Source organism: Mesoplodon bidens (genome assembly GCF_964165515.1).
Source record: "Mesoplodon bidens genome assembly, chromosome: 4".
NCBI classification, from domain to species: domain Eukaryota; kingdom Metazoa; phylum Chordata; class Mammalia; order Artiodactyla; family Ziphiidae; genus Mesoplodon; species Mesoplodon bidens.
Genome location: NC_138160.1, coordinates 106,875,458 through 106,892,388, shown reverse-complemented (window position 1 = coordinate 106,892,388; position 16,931 = coordinate 106,875,458). Strand labels below are relative to the sequence as shown.

General features: G+C 39.9%; 1 protein-coding gene across 2 annotated transcripts in view; it reads right to left on the bottom strand.

Moving 5' to 3' along the window:
• Positions 1-16,623, bottom strand: part of GRAMD2B (GRAM domain containing 2B) — a 129,767-nt gene extending 113,144 nt beyond the window's left edge. Inside the window, exons 1-3 of one of the 2 annotated variants that reach the window (XM_081233279.1) lie at positions 16,427-16,623; positions 14,091-14,284; positions 12,039-12,197 (exon numbers count right to left, since the gene is read on the bottom strand). In XM_081233279.1, coding sequence (XP_081089405.1) covers positions 12,039-12,058 — 20 coding nt within the window. In that variant the 5' untranslated portion in view covers positions 12,059-12,197; positions 14,091-14,284; positions 16,427-16,623. Of the gene's footprint in view, positions 1-12,038; positions 12,198-14,090; positions 14,297-16,426 lie in introns of those variants that run through there. The other variant, XM_081233280.1, reaches the window with a different exon arrangement.
• Between the last annotated feature and the right edge of the window lie 308 nt (positions 16,624-16,931).

The window sequence follows — 16,931 nt, the reverse complement described above, 5'->3', positions numbered from 1 at the left end:
TAAGGTAGATAGCTAGTGGGAAGCAGCCGCATAGCACAAGGAGATTAGCTCGGTGCTTTGTGACCAACTGGAGGGGTGGGATAGGGAGGGTGGGAGGGAGGGAGACGCAAGAGGGAAGGGATATGGGAACAGATGTATATGTATAACTGATTCACTTTGTTATAAAGCAGAAACTAATACACCATTGTCAAGCAATTATACTCCAATAAAGTTGTAAAAAAAAAAAAAAAGAAAAGACATGTTTGGAGAAGTCCATGAAACAGATTTGAGCAAGATTTGTCTGGGAGTAAACATAACACTGGCCAAAATGTTTCTGAGATTAGTCTAGAAACTAAATGGTAGATAATGAGATTCTGAAAGAAATAGGGACCTAAAGATATTTCATGTTATAGATGTATCATTTGTGTTCAGAAGGGTCAGATGACCCACCCAAGGTCACGTGAATAATTAGTGGCAGAGCTGGGGCTGCCCTCCTGGCTCTCTCTTCACTCCTGGCCTGGCAATCTGGCTCCTGTTTACACCGTGCATCTCTGTAGAATTCCTCCTCCTGTCACTCACGGGAGAAGGAAAACATATCAGGGAGTCTCAGCAACAGCCCATCTGTGTCTACTATTGTCTTTATACAGGACAAGAGAGGAGCATGATCACATAATCTACAGCCTTTCCTTTCCACTGCTATTGTGTGAAGTAACAATTTATCTTTTACTCTTAGGTATTAACTTTTTTAGGCTTTGTCATTAATCATAATATTTAAAAATGTCCCCAATTCTCTGAATTTTAGGGATTTTCTCCCCATATTTTGCTATTGGATTGCAGGGCTAGAAAATATTTTATTTAAAAACACAGACTCTCTGTGTTTGAATTCTTATGAGGCAACTTAATAGCTTCAGTTTTCTAATCTGTAAAATGGGAATAATAATAGTATTTGCCTAATAGGTTTGTTGGGAAAGTAAATTGGTTAATACTTGCAAAGACTTTGACTATTGTCTGGCACATAATAAGCACTCAGTAAGTTGCTATAATTATTACCAACATTTATAATTATTTTTACCAACATTTATAATAAAACCATAGGGCCTTATATAAAGTAACTAATTATCTGTTTTTGAAGGTTTTAAAAACAGCCTCAGATACCATGTATGGAATGTAAAGTCCACCTGTTTAAAGTGTATAATTTAGTGGTTTTTAGTTTATTTACCGAGTTACACAACCACCACCATCATCTAATTTTAGAACATTTTCCGCACTCCAAAAAGAAACCTTGTACCCATTAGCAGTTACTCTCCATCCCCCCACCGCCTCCTTCCTCTGCCCTTGGCAACAGCTAATCTACTAATGTAATTGCTCTATATGAGACATTTCATATCTCAGCTATAGAGAGGGAAAGTACCTATTCTGGGTATTTTATATAAATGGGATCATACTGTATGTGATCTTTTGTGGCTGGCTTCCTTCACTTAGCATGCTGACAGGTTTTGTCCACATTGTAGCGTGTGTCAGTAATTCATTCCATTTTATGACCAAATGATATTTCATTGTATGGATATACCACATTGTATTTATCCATTCTTCAGGTGGAGGATATTTGGGTTGTTTCCACTTTTTGGCTTTATGAATAATTCTGCTATGGAAACTTGTGTACAAGTTTCGTGTGGCCATATATTTTCAATTATCTTGGTTGTACACCCAGGAGTAAAACTACTATGTTTGACTGTTTGAATAACTACCAAACTGTTTTCCAAAGTGGCTGCACCATTTTAACATTCCAACCAGCAATGGATGGGGGTTCTAATCCCTCCATATGCCTGACAACACTTACTATTTTTTTTTATTATTATAACCATTCTAGTGGATTCAAAATGGTATCTCATTATCCTTTTGATTTGCATGTTCCTAATGACAAATGATTTTGAGCATTTTTTCTGTGCATTTATATCTCTTATTTGGAGAATAATCTATTTAATCTTTTGCCCATTTTCAAGTTAGGTCATCTTTTTTATTATTGAGTTGTATCCTTCATATATTCCGGATATGAGTTCCTTTTCCAATATATGATTTGCAATACTTTCTCCCATTCTGTAGTTGTCTCTTCACTTTCTTGATGGTGTCCTTTGAAGCACAAAAGTTTTTAATTTTGATAACATCCAATTTATCAATCTTCCTTTATCATTTGTGCTTTTGCTGTTATACTTAAGAAATAATTGCCTAACCCAAGGTCTTCTAAGAGTTTCTTCTAAGAGTTTTAGCATTTACATTAGTGTAAGGTCTTTGATCCACTTTGAGTTAATTCTTTTTTTTAAGTTAATTAATTAATTAGTCTGCGTTGGGTCTTAGTTGTGGCATGCGGGATCTTTGTTGTGGCATGTGGGCTCTTCGTTGTGGCGCGTGGGCTTCACTCTAGTTGTGGCATGCGGGCTCCAGAGCACATGGGCTCCATAGTTGTGGCGCGCGGGCTTAGTTGCCCTGTGGCATGTGGGATCTTCATTCCCCGACCAGGGATCAAACCTGCATCCCATGCATTGGAAGGCAGATTCTTTATTTATTTATTTATTTATTTATTTATTTATTTATTACAAATTTAATCAGTTATACATATACATATGTTTCCATATCCCCTCCCTTTTGCGTCTCCCTCCCACCCTCCCTATCCCACCCCTCCAGGCGGTCACAAAGCACCGAGCTGATCTCCCTGTGCTATGCGGCTGCTTCCCACTAGCTATCTACCTTACGTTTGGTAGTGTATGTCCATGCCGCTCTTTCACTTTGTCACAGCTTACCCTTCCCCCTCCCCATATCCTCAAGTCCATTCTCTAGTAGGTCTGTGTCTTTATTCCTGTCTTACCTCTATGTTCTTCATGACATTTTTTTTCTTAAATTCCATATATATGTGTTAGCATACAGTATTTGTCTTTCTCTTTCTGACTTACTTCACTCTGTATGACAGACTCTAGGTCTATCCACCTCATTACAAATAGCTCAATTTCATTTCTTTTTATGGCTGAGTAATATTCCATTGTATATATGTGCCACATCTTCTTTACCCATTCATCCGATGATGGACACTTAGATTGTTTCCATCTCCGGGCTATTGTAAATAGGGCTGCTATGAACATTTTGGTACATGTCTCTTTTTGAATTATGGTTTTCTCAGGGTATATGCCCAGTAGTGGGATTGCTGGGTCATATGGTAGTTCTATTTGTAGTTTTTTAAGGAACCTCCATACCGTTCTCCATAGCGGCTGTACCAATTCACATTCCCACCAGCAGTGCAAGAGTGTTCCCTTTTTTCCACACCCTCTCCAGCATTTATTGTTTCTAGATTTTTTGATGATGGCCATTCTGACTGGTGTGACATGATATCTCATTGTAGTTTTGATTTGCATTTCTCTAATGAGTAAAGATGTTGAGCATCCTTTCATGTGTTTGTTGGCAGTCTGTATATCTTCTGTGGAGAAATGTCTATTTAGGTCTTCTGCCCATTTTTGGATTGGGTTGTTTGTTTTTTTGTTATTGAGCTGCATGAGCTGCTTATAAATTTTGGAGATTAATCCTTTGTCAGTTGCTTCATTTGCAAATATTTTCTCCCATTCTGAGGGTTGTCTTTTGGTCTTGTTTATGGTTTCCTTTGCTGTGCAAAAGCTTTTAAGTTTCATTAGGTCCCATGTGTTTATTTTTGTCTTTATTTCCATTTCTCTAGGAGGTGGGTCAAAAAGGATCTTGCTGTGATTTATGTCATAGAGTGTTCTGCCTATGTTTTCCTCTAAGAGTTTGATAGTGTCTGGCCTTACATTTAGGTCTTTAATCCATTTTGAGCTTATTTTTGTGTATGGTGTTAGGGAGTGATCTAATCTCATACTTTTACATGTCCCTATCCAGTTTTCCCAGCACCACTTATTGAAGAGACTGTCCTTTCTCCACTGTACATTCCTGCCTCCTTTATCAAAGATAAGGAGACCATATGTCCGTGGGTTTAACTCTGGGCTTTTTATCCTGTTCCACTGATCTATCTTTCTGTTTTTGTGCCAGTGCCATACTGTCTTGATTACTGTAGCTTTGTAGTATAGTCTGAAGTCAGGGAGCCCGATTCCTCCAGCTTCATTTTTCGTTCTCAAGATTGCTTTGGCTATTCGGGGTCTTTTGTGTTTCCATACAAATTGTGAAATTTTTTGCTCTAGTTCTGTGAAAAATGCCAGTGGTCATTTGATAGGGATTGCATTGAATCTGTAGATTGCTTTGGGTAGTAGAGTCATTTTCACAATGTTGATTCTTCCAATCCAAGAACATGGTACATCTCTCCATCTATTTGTATCATCTTTAATTTCTTTCATCAGTGTCTTATAATTTTCTGCATACAGGTCTTTTGTCTCCTTAGGTAGGTTTATTCCTAGATATTTTATTCTTTTTGTTGCAATGGTAAATGGGAGTGTTTCCTTGATTTCACTTTCAGATTTTTCATCATTAGTATATAGGAATGCCAGAGATTTCTGTGCATTAATTTTAAATCCTGCAACTTTACCAAATTCATTGATTAACTCTAGTAGTTTTCTGGTAGCATCTTTAGGATTCTCTATGTAGAGTATCATGTCATCTGCAAACAGTGACAGCTTTACTTCTTCTTTTCCGATTTGGATTCCTTTTATTTCCTTTTCTTCTCTGATTGCTGTGGCTAAAACTTCCAAAACTAGGTTGAATAAGAGTGGTGAGAGTGGGCAACCTTGTCTTGTTCCTGATCTTAGTGGAAATGGTTTCAGTTTTTCACCATTGAGGACGATGCTGGCTGTGGGTTTGTCATATATGGCCTTTATTAAGTTGAGGAAAGTTCCCTCTATGCCTACTTTCTGCAGGGTTTTTATCATAAATGGATGTTGAATTTTGTCGAAAGCTTTCTCTGCATCTATTGAGATGATCATATGGTTTTTCTCCTTCGATTTGTTAATATGGTGTATCACGTTGATTGATTTGCGTATATTGAAGAATCCTTGCATTCCTGGAATAAACCCCACTTGATCATGGTGTATGATCCTTTTAATGTGCTGTTGGATTCTGTTTGCTAGTATTTTGTTGAGGATTTTTGCATCTATGTTCATCAGTGATATTGGCCTGTAGTTTTCTTTCTTTGTGACATCCTTGTCTGGTTTTGGTATCAAGGTGATGGTGGCCTCGTAGAATGAGTTTGGGAGTGTTCCTCCCTCTGCTATATTTTGGAAGAGTTTCAGAAGGATAGGTGTTAGCTCTTCTCTAAATGCTTGATAGAATTCGCCTGTGAAGCCATCTGGTCCTGGGCTTTTGTTTGTTGGAAGATTTTTTATCGCAGTTTCAATTTCAGTGCTTGTGATTGGTCTGTTCATATTTTCTATTTCTTCCTGATTCAGTCTTGGCAGGTTGTGCATTTCTAAGAATTTGTCCATTTCTTCCAGGTTGTCCATTTTATTGGCATAGAGTTGCTTATAGTAATCTCTCATGATCTTTTGTATTTCTGCAGTGTCAGTTGTTACTTCTCCTTTTTCATTTCTAATTCTATTGATTTGAGTCTTCTCCCTTTTTTTCTTGATGAGTCTGGCTAATGGTTTATCAATTTTGTTTATCTTCTCAAAGAACCAGCTTTTAGTTTTATTGATCTTTGCTATCGTTTCCTTCATTTCTTTTTCATTTATTTCTGATCTGATTTTTATGATTTCTTTCCTTCTGCTAACTTTGGGATGTTTTTGTTCTTCTTTCTCTAATTGCTTTAGGTGCAAGGTTAGGTTGTTTATTCGAGATGTTTCCTGTTTCTTAAGGTGGGATTGTATTGCTATAAACTTCCCTCTTAGAACTGCTTTTGCTGCATCCCATAGGTTTTGGGTCGTCGTGTCTCCATTGTCATTTGTTTCTAGGTATTTTTTAATTTCCTCTTTGATTTCTTCAGTGATCACTTCGTTATTAAGTACTGTATTGTTTAGCCTCCATGTGTTTGTATTTTTTACAGCTCTTTTCCTGTAATTGATATCTAGTCTCATAGCATTGTGGTCGGAAAAGATACTTGATACAATTTCAATTTTCTTAAATTTACCAATGCTTGATTTGTGACCCAAGATATGATCTATCCTGGAGAATGTTCCATGAGCACTTGAGAAAAATGTGTATTCTGTTGTTTTTGGATGGAATGTCCTATAAAATCAATTAAGTCCATCTTGTTTAATGTATCATTTAAAGCTTGTGTTTCCTTATTTATTTTCATTTTGGATGATCTGTCCATTGGTGAAAGTGGAGTGTTAAAGTCCCCTACTATGAGTGTGTTACTGTCGATTTCTCCTTTTATGGCTGTTAGTATTTGCCTTATGTATTGAGGTGCTCCTATGTTGGGTGCATAAATATTTACAATTGTTATATCTTCTTCTTGGATCGATCCCTTGATCATTATGTAGTGTCCTTCTTTGTCTCTTCTAGTAGTCTTTATTTTAAAGTCTATTTTGTCTGATATGAGAATTGCTACTCCAGTTTTCTTTTGGTTTCCATTTGAATGGAATATCTTTTTCCATCCCCTTACTTTCAGTCTGTATGTGTCTCTAGGTCTGAAGTGGGTCTCTTGTAGACAGCATATATATGGGTCTTGTTTTTGTATCCATTCAGCCAATCTGTATCTTTTGGTGGGAGCATTTAGTCCATTTACATTTAAGGTAATTATCGATATGTATGTTCCTGTTCCCATTTTCTTAATTGTTTTGGGTTCGTTATTGTAGGTCTTTTCCTTCTGTTGTGTTTCTTGCCTAGAGAAGTTCCTTTAGCATTTGTTGTAAAGCTGGTTTGGTGGTGCTGAACTCTCTCAGCTTTTGCTTGTCTGTAAACGTTTTAATTTCTCCATCAAATCTGAATGAGATCCTTGCTGGGTAGAGTAATCTTGGTTGCAGGTTTTTCTCCTTCATCACTTTAATTATGTCCTGCCACTCCCTTCTGGCTTGTAGAGCTTCTGCTGAGAGATCAGCTGTTATCCTGATGGGGATTCCCTTGTGTGTTATTTGTTGTTTTTCCCTTGCTGCTTTTAATATGATTTCTTTGTGTTTAATTTTTGATAGTTTGATTAATATGTGTCTTGGCGTATTTCTCCTTGGATTTATTCTGTATGGGACTCTCTGTGCCTCCTGGACTTGATTCACTATTTCCTTTCCCATATTAGGGAAGTTTTCAACTATAATCTCTTCAAATATTTTCTCAGTCCCTTTCTTTTTCTCTTCTTCTTCTGGAACCCCTATAATTCGAATGTTGGTGCGTTTAATGGTGTCCCAGAGGTCTCTGAGACTGTCCTCTGTTCTTTTCATTCTTTTTTCTTTATTTTGCTCTGCATCAGTTATTTTCACTATTTTATCTTCCACCTCACTTATCCGTTCTTCTGCCTCAATTATTCTGCTATTGATCCCATCTAGAGTATTTTTTATTTCATGTATTGTGTTTTTAATCGATGCTTGATTCATCTTTAGTTCTTCTAGGTCCTTGTTAACTGTTTCTTGCATTTTGTCTATTCTATTTCCAAGATTTTGGATCTGGGAAATAGAAACTTGGATCATCTTTACCATCATTATTCTGAATTCTTTTTCAGGTAGACTGCCTATTACCTCTTCATTTGTTAGATCTGGTGGGTTTTTATCTTGCTCCTTCTCCTGCTGTGTGTTTTTCTGTCTTCTCATTTTGCTTATGTTACTGTGTTTGGGGTCTCCTTTTTGCAGGCTGCAGGTTCGTAGTTCCCGTTGTTTTTGGTGTCTGTCCCCAGTGGCTAAGGTTGGTTTAGTGGGTTGTGTAGGCTTCCTGGTGGAGGGGACTAGTGCCTGTGTTTTGGTGGATGAGGCTGGATCTTGTCTTTCTGGTGGGCAGGTCCACGTCTGGTGGTGTGTTTTGGGGTGTCTGCGGACTTTTTATGATTTTAGGCCACCTCTCTGCTAATGGGTGGGGTTGTGTTCCTGTCTTGCTAGTTGTTTGGCTTAGGGTGTCCAGCACTGTAGCTTGCTGGTCGTTGAGTGAAGCTGGGTGCTGGTGTTGAGATGGAGATCTCTGGAAGATTTTTGCCGTTTGATATTATGTGGAGCTGGGAGTTCTCTTGTGGACCAGTGTCCTGAAGTTGGGTCTCCCACCTCAGAGGCATAGCACTGACTCCATGCTCCTCAATTTGGGATGATGTGTTGTCTATTCATGTATTCCACAGATGCAGGGTACATCAAGTTGATTGTGGAGCTTTAATCCGCTGCTTCTGAGGCTGCTGGGAGAGGTTTCCCTTTCTCTTCTTTGTTCTCACAGCTCCTGGGTCTCAGCTTTGGATTTGGCCCTGCCTCTGCGTGTAGGTCACCGGAGGGCGTCTGTTCTTCGCTCAGACAGGACAGGGTTAAAGGAGCAGCCTCTTCGGGGACTCTGGCTCACTCAGGCCGGGCGGGAGGGAGGGGCACGGAGTGCGGGGCGAGCCTGCAGCGGCAGAGGTCGGCGTGACGTTGCACCAGCCCGAGGCGCGCCGTGCGTTCTCCCAGGGAAGCCACCCCTGGATCCCGGGACCCTGGCAGTGGCGGGCTGCACAGGCTCCCGGAAGGGCGGTGTGGGCAGTGACCTGCGCTCGCACACAGGCTTCTTGGCGGCGGCAGCAGCAGCCCCAGCGTCCCACGCCCGTCACTGGGCTCCGCGCTTTCAGTCGCGACTCGCGCCCGTCTGTGGAGCCCCTTTAAGCAGCGCTCTTAATCCCCTCTCCTCGCGCACCAGGAAACCAAGAGGGAAGAAAAAGTCTCTTGCCTCTTCGGCAGCTCCAGAGTTCTCCCGGACTCCCTCCCGGCTAGCTGTGGCACATTAGCCCCCTTCAGGCTGAGTTCTCGCCGCCAGCCCCAGTCCTCTCCCTGCGCTCTGACCGAAGCCCGAGCCTCAGCTTCCAGCGCTGCGCGCCCCGGCGGGCGAGCAGACAAGCCACTCGGGCTGGTGAGTGCCGCTCGGCACCGATCCTCTGTGTGGGGATCTCTCCGCTTTGCCCTACCCAGGTATGTGGGGAGTTTCTTGCCTTTTGGGAGGTCTGGGGTATTCTGCCAGCGTTCAGTAGGTGTTCTGTAGGAGTTGTTCCACGTGTAGTTGTATTTCTGGTGTATCCGTGGGGAGGAAGGTGATCTCCGCGTCTTACTCTTCCGCCATCTTACCCGGAAGTCGGAAGGCAGATTCTTAACCACTGGACCACCAGGGAAGTCCCTGAGTTAATTCTTGAGTGTATTATGAGGTAGTGGTCCAACTTCATTCTTTGCATGTTGTCCTAGCACTTAACTCTTTTGCCAGTTTTCCTGACACTATTGTTGAAAATGAATTGACCGTAAATGTTAGGGTTTATTTCTGGCTAACTATTTAACAATATTATTAGAAACTTATTCACAATTGGTTAATTTGATCACCACTGTTACTTTTGAAGACATGTGTTTTTATATTTTTCATGTAGTCTACATAAGTCCGGGGCCAGGATATTTGGTATTTTCCCTTTATCCTTCTTGGTAATCCTTAAATCATGTTTTTTAGGTGGTTGTTTATTTCACCTGTTTGTAACAGTGGTATAACAAAGAATATTAATAATGATGATTCTCTACAAAATCTTCAGGCATTTAGAAGAGCATGAACTACTATCTCTTAAATACCGGCAAAGAGAAGGAGATTCATTTACTAATATGTTTCTATTTACTGTTGATTACTTCTCTTCAATTTAGCATTCATCTTGTAATTTTTTAAAAAACAGTGACGAATAATGAGGCTGGGCCGAATTTACAACAGCTGACTGTGATGGTACTGTTTGTGATAGTTTAGTATTAAAAATTTATTTCATGGTATCTTTTAAGATGTGAGTCAGGATATACGCATGCAATTTATGGAAGAAGAAATGTTCATGGCTAATAAACAAGTGAAAAATATTCTCTACTAGTTATAAAAAAACTAGTGACCCAATTGGGTAACAAATTGGCAGAGTTTTTTATAAAGATCACCACATTTGTGATGATGGTTGGTAGGCTTTTTGTTTTGTTTTGTTTTGGTACTTTTAATAACTGAAACAAGACAGACCTAAAACTGCAGCTTCCGGAAGAACCATTTGTTCTTGCCGGTCTTGTATCTCTCCTTAAACTTGACCTTGGCGTCTCACTGGGCCTTGTGTTTGAGAGCAGGGTCTCTGAAGACATCCTTGTTGACAACAGTTTTGTCCAAGGGGATATCCACAGACTACCTTGTGGGCACGAGGTGATTATAACTATAAACTTTCATAAAAGACTAGATCTTTGACCCCTTGGTGATTTTCATCTTGTTCATGGCAGTTGTCACTTTGCAGGGATAGCGGTTGATTCCAGCCACCAGAGCATGGCTCTAGGCGACGTCTGAGGTACCATCATCAGTGTTCTTCACAATGACTTCTTTGCATCTGGAGTAGCATCCAGCCAGGATCAGAACCACATTCTTGGGTTTCATGAACTTGCCCATTTCAGCAGCACCACTTGGGACTACAGCCGGTGGTAGGCTTCTTAACATGCATGTGTGCAATGCTGGAAATGATTCCATAAAGGAGTTCTCATCCTCATTTTGCAGAGGAGGAGGCTGAAGCTCAGCAAGTTTCATGAAGTCATCTCATGTCTCACAGCTTGTACGTCACCAAGTTGAGACTCAAACCTAGGTATAGCTACTGACCAGCCCCTCCATAGCCACAGGGAGAGCTTAGCCCAGACTGGTTAGAAGTCATTGTGAGATTTCTGGTAAACCAGAGTTTGCATTCTGCCTTATGCACCTGTGAAAACTCTGCAGAGTAAGGTGTGGTTTGGTGATTGGGCTGGGCCATCATGGGGGCTGAGGAAACAGACTGTTTCTCTGAGAAACTGTGTTCCAGTGTTTCTTATTACGTTCTCAGGGAGGGAGGGTAAAGAGCGGAAGCGAACTTATTTGTTGTGTAATTTCTATATGCCTAGCACTTTATATATAGAAACTTATTTAATCTTCCTCTAATGCTAGAAAACAGGTATATTTCTCACCATTTTGGAGATAAGGAAACCAACCTGAAGAGAAACAGTTTCTTTTCCTAGCTCACACCTTCAGTTAAACAGCAGCAGAGCTGAAATTTAAATGCAGGCGTATAGAATCCAAAGCCATATGTCTTCACTATTATACACAGTCTCCCCTAAAGGAAAATAGAACACATGGTTCCTAGTCTCTTCTACCTACTTACATATTATATTACGTTTTCTGCATGACTCGTACAGTGTTTGCCTTCATGGTGTCTGTGTGTACCCACTGTGATGCCTTTAAACGTCATTCTGGAGACCTTTTATTTATTGCCCCAGGTCTGAGCTGAGCATGATCACCTTCCCATAAAAGAATCTTTTGCAGATAGGATTCTTTGAGGGATGTTTAAGCAATTGTAGTTGGAATTGTAGAGGAATTTTTAAAAAATTCAATACCTCTCCATATACATGGTGCCCTGCTAGTAGTTTTACAAACTTTAAACTAGAAAACACAGTAAAAGCCAAAAAACCAAAAGCCTAATCTACAGTGTCTGTTTACAAAGAAGTCAAAGAAGGTAACCTAAAACCTAACCTATCTTTCTAGATTAAAAGGAACTTAAAACCAAAATTTGTGGAGTTGACACAGCAAGTGTGACAGTGCAATTATGTAATCATTCTCTTTTCCCTTAGCTGGAACATAGTGAGTGCTCCTGGACAAACTGAGTCCTAGATTGCAGCCATACTTCCAAGCCTTTTCTAGCATTGCTCATTGTCCCCCTCTATTAGAGTTTTCCCTCCTCAGCTTGAACAACATGAAAAACCTCAAGCTCTGCCAGTTCTTCATTGCAATCAACCTATAAGCAAAAGGCACTTGTGTCAGAGGTTCCTGAGCATGTGGGATCACTCTTGATTTGCTTAAGTCCTTGATGATAAACAAAGAAACTGCCCCCAATGGGAAATCACAGATCTCCATGTGGAGCCTTTCTGTCCTTGAGATACCCAAAAGACATTTCACATAGCAAAGAGGCAATACTCTACTCTCAACTACCTTTTCCAGGTCTGGGACCTGTCACTTACAGTTCTAGGTCTGGATCCATTGGCTTCACTGCTTTCTCCTGGAGCCTACTCTTCTAGGGCATGAGTTGTGCTCAGAATGTCTGCTGGATGCTCCTCTTTGCTGGCAGGGCCTGTTGTCTTTTCCACACCTTCCAGAGGCCAGCTAATCTTCAAGAAACTCTGAGGAGTGCCAGGAAGGAACTTTGAGTTTACTCCTGATCTGGTCAATAACAACCCTTTCAGCCAAGTGGCCTGTTCTTCCCTCACAAGTGGTATATCAGAAGGTTTCTCTTTCAGAGTACGGTCAGAGGGACGGATCAGCCACACCTGAAACCTACATGTGAAGGTGAGCAATTGACCACAGAGACATTCTATGTGACTGCTAAGATAATAATAACTTCTCACCTCAGGAGCTTCATCTTATCTTGAGGCTGGTGTGGGGTTACTTTCATTGACCCTTTATTCACGGTGATCTATGTCTTACTACAATCCTGATGTCTTTCCTCACTTTAGAAGACAGTGAGTATCTGCTACCTAAGAGGTTCCACCCTAATTCTCCCTAAATGGTCCTCAGTTTATGCCCAAAAGTTCATGACTGTACATTATTTAAATTAAATATGCCAAATATAACAACTTTCATATTCATTTGAATTAAACATACCCAACATAACAAATTGGATATTATCAAAATATTGATAAAATATCAATATCTTATCGCCCATGTCTCATCTGTGCTTTCTATAATCAGAATATACTTTTTTTAAAGAACATGTTTTATACATGTATTCATCATAGAAGTTGATCTTTTTTATTCTTCCTTCTTTTTAGCTGTTCCACCATGACACTAATGCAAACACTGAAGTTGTTCATTAACTAGGAGAATAATAAAATTACATTAAAATTTTTTTTACTCTATTTCAAACAAAAGTCTAATTGGCTGAACTCAAATGTAAATATTTTAAAATATTTAATTCATTTTAATCTAAGACCATTGCAAAACAAATTGTATGTGGGGAGAAGATTTATTTGTATAGGAAATACTAAGATGAAGATTTACATAGAGAAGAAAGTGCAATTTGCTTTAGTTCAAGACTAGATACTAGAACTAGAGACTTCTATGCATGAGATTATTAAAAATGCACATAACTTTTATTCTCTATCCTCCTTTTCCTACTCTTTCAAGCAGAATGTGCTCTTCTGTCCTGTATTAGATTGAAGGCATTGATGATCTCAATTAAATTAATGGCTTCTCTGTATCCATACTGTTTGTCTGATAACTTTGGAGTACCTGCCCCTCTAACTTGGGCTGCCTTTGTGGCTTGCTTTGGCCAGTACACTGTGATATTGTGACAGGTCTGAGTCAAGAAGCCGTGCGTGCTTCTGCTTCCTCTTTGGCTTCTCTATGGTCACCATGACAACATGCCTGAATTAGGGGCATGCTCCAGGTGAGACCATGTAGAGCAGAGGTGAGTCATTCCAGCTTTCATAGACCACTCAGCTCCCAGTTGACCTGCCATCTGACACATGACTGAGCCCAGCCAAAATCTAATCGGTCTAGATCAGTAGAACTAATCACTAGATTAGTGATTAGTTAGATTAGATCACTAGAACTACCGGCTAAGCTGTGGATTCATAAATAGTAAGTAGTTGTTTTGAACCCATATGTTTTGAGATGGTTTGTTATAGAGCAATAGCTAACCACGTCAGATTCTACATTCATATTATTAATGCGGTAAGATGGTAACAGCGCCTCCTAGGGGCAATTTTATTTTAACTGTTGTCAACTGCTTGAGCTACACGAAAGTCACTCTGAGAGGCTTCGGTTTCAGTAAGTGAGCCGGGGGAACTTAGGTAGTGCAGTGGAATCTTCCCGGGATAACAGCTGACTATGTTTCAGAAGCCTCTTATCATCAGAAATAAGGAAAGGTGGGTAGAGGACATCTTTTAAAGATCTTAAAATCATACTTGGTAGACCTGCACACTGTTGCCACCACGTGTGCCTCCTCCCCAGCCTCCCCTTCAGTCCTCCTACTCCCCATGGAAAGCCTACAGCAGCACCAGCCGGCTACTCACTTTTGTCAGGTCTGTTCCAGACGTCCTTCCCACCTCTCCCTCGACCGCTCTCCAGGTTTTTGCACTGAGTCTAGCACGCCTTCTTCAGTGTAAGACGAAGCTGGCTTCCAATCCAGCTCATGCCTGACGTGTTATGGGCTCTCAGATACGCTAAGGTTTGATGTCTGTGTGCTCCAGTTTTCTTCTCTGCAAAACTGTAATGAGAAAGGGCCCTCGTCAAAGCTCTGTTCTTTGTTTCCGAGGCTTAACCTTACAGTTAGGGAAAGAAATTACGGAAAAACAGAAGCTATTGCTTTTTAAAAAGTTAGTTCAATGTACTTTTGGCCACTGGTAAAAGATACTTTCTACTGATTTAGAAACTTTGAGTTATGAGCCAAAGCTTTAGCAAATATTAACCCTCATTTTACTGTCGTTATTATTAACAGCCAGATAAATGAAAGTTCAGGAATTTTACATGAGGTGAAGGATCCAAAGTCACACACATGACTGCAGGTGAAGCCATAAATATAGTAACAATTTGATCATCTACTTGGTACTTAAAAAAAAAATCTACCTCCCACTCTGTATTATGGATATGAAACACAGTCATTCTTAGGCAACTTCTCATAAACCACATGGGTGCTACTCAGACATATAAAGGAACTTGAGGCCTTCTATAGGCATCTCATCAACCTGAACGCTTACTATAGACACCTCATAAACTCAGCTTTTAGGAAAAGGACAGGAACAGGCTACTCAGAGGGGGAGGCTGGTGGGAAAGTTGGGGTGATGTTAGTAACAATAGCAGTATCTTAGCAATGGTATATTCTGTTATAATGAGTTCCAAGCTAGGAGACTTTATCCCCCTTGTCCTCAGATGTCTCATCTGTAAAATGTGGGCTTGGAGTAAATCAGGGCTTTCCTATGGACACTTTTGTTACCAAGTCCAAGCTCACTCTGCTCACCACACGACAGGCCAATAAATCGGGAGATGAGGTGTTGAGGCAAGGAATACAACTTTATTCAGAAAGCCGGGCATCCATGAAGATGGCAGACTAATGTCTTAGAGTACCATCTTATCGGGGTCTGGATGCTAGTTTCTTTTATAGAACAGAGAGGGGGAGGAGGTGAGGAAGTAAAGTAAAAAGGTCATAAGTCTTGCAAAACAACTCATGGTTTGGCCAGCCTCAGGGAGGGGATGTGTTAAGTTCTTCTTTCTTGAAGACATTCACAGGTGGGCAGGGTCGAAATATTTCCCTGTGAGCTGAACAAAGGCACTTTAGTTTAACATTTAGGTAGAGGGGAAGGGTTCCCCAAAGGAGGCCATTATGTATGCCCATAGCTATAGACAACATCATTTTAGTGATTATAGTAGCAAAAGTAACTGAGAGCAAAGATTAAAGAAAGAGATCCAACATGGTGTCAGATTTTGTTCTTCCCTGTTACACTTTCTCCAGCCTGTATGAAAGTTGGGAAATGCTGGGTACAAGTTCCGTTCCTTAGAGAGATTTGTGAGGACCTGCATTTAAGAAATCTGTTGAACTTTATTTTTTTAAATTTTATTTATTACTTTTTAAGATTGAAGTATAGTTGATTTATTGTTTCAGGTGTGCATCAAAGTGATTCACTTATACATACATATATATCTATATATCTATATCTTTTTTCAGATTATTTTCCATTATAGTTTACAAGATATTATAAGTTCCCTATGCTATACAATAGGTCCTTGTTGTAAGAAATTTGTTAAACTTTATTAACTCAGGCTTAACAGAGATCCAGGAAACCTGTGAATACCTTAGAAGAACCTCATTTTGGAGATGTGGAGACAGATGATCATTAAGATTTCCTTTGGCTGTAAAGACATCTGAGCTAATGGAAAGATTTTAGTTCTGTTGTAATTTACTGCAGAGTCCACTTTTACCAAGGAATGAAATAGGGAAGAAAAATCATATTTTATTGATTGTCTACTCTGTTGGGCACTTAGATATTTTATATATTCCTCAATTTATTCCTTGCAATAACCATAGGGAGTATTATTATTCTCAGCTTATCAATATTGTTCTCTAGGTGATATTCAGCCTTATGGCTCTAAATTCTGTTTGTATGCTGATGACTATCAAATCTTATAATCTCCTCCTAACTTTTCCCATATTAAATAAACATCTCAGACTTACTGTTACCAAACCAGAATCTTAAAGTCACAGCTCTCCTCTAAACCTTGCTTGTCCCATTTTACCCTAAGTAAGTAGCTTCCCCACCCATCTGGTTGATTAGACAGCAATTTAGGTGTTGTTGATTTCTCTCACCCCTTCACTCCCCACAAGCACTCCACCAGCAAGTCTGATTGGCCATACCTTCAGAGCACATCTAGAGTTTGACCACTTCTCTCCATTCCACTCTTATCTCTAAACCACCTATCATCATCCCTTATCTAGACGACTGCAGCAGTATTGCAATTGTTCTCTTTGCTTCCACTGTGCTCCTCTACCAACAGGAACCAAGATGATCTTGAAAAAGAAAGAAAAAGAAACAGTATTGATTTCCTCCTTAAAACGTTCTGATGATTTCCCATTTTATGTAAGGAAAAAAAAAACCAATCTAAATTGCAATCTAGGGACTTTCCTGATGGCCCAGTGGTTAAGACTTCACCTTCCAATGCAGGGGGTGCGGCTTCGACCCCTGGTCAGCTAAGATTCCACATGCCTTGTGGCCAAAAAACCAGAACATAAAACAGAAGCAATATTGTAACAAATTCAATAACGACTTTAAAAATGGTCCACATCAAACAAAACAAAACAAAACAACAAAACAACTTTAAATTGCCATCTATGGTCCTGATGCTCACGTCTTCAACCTCAT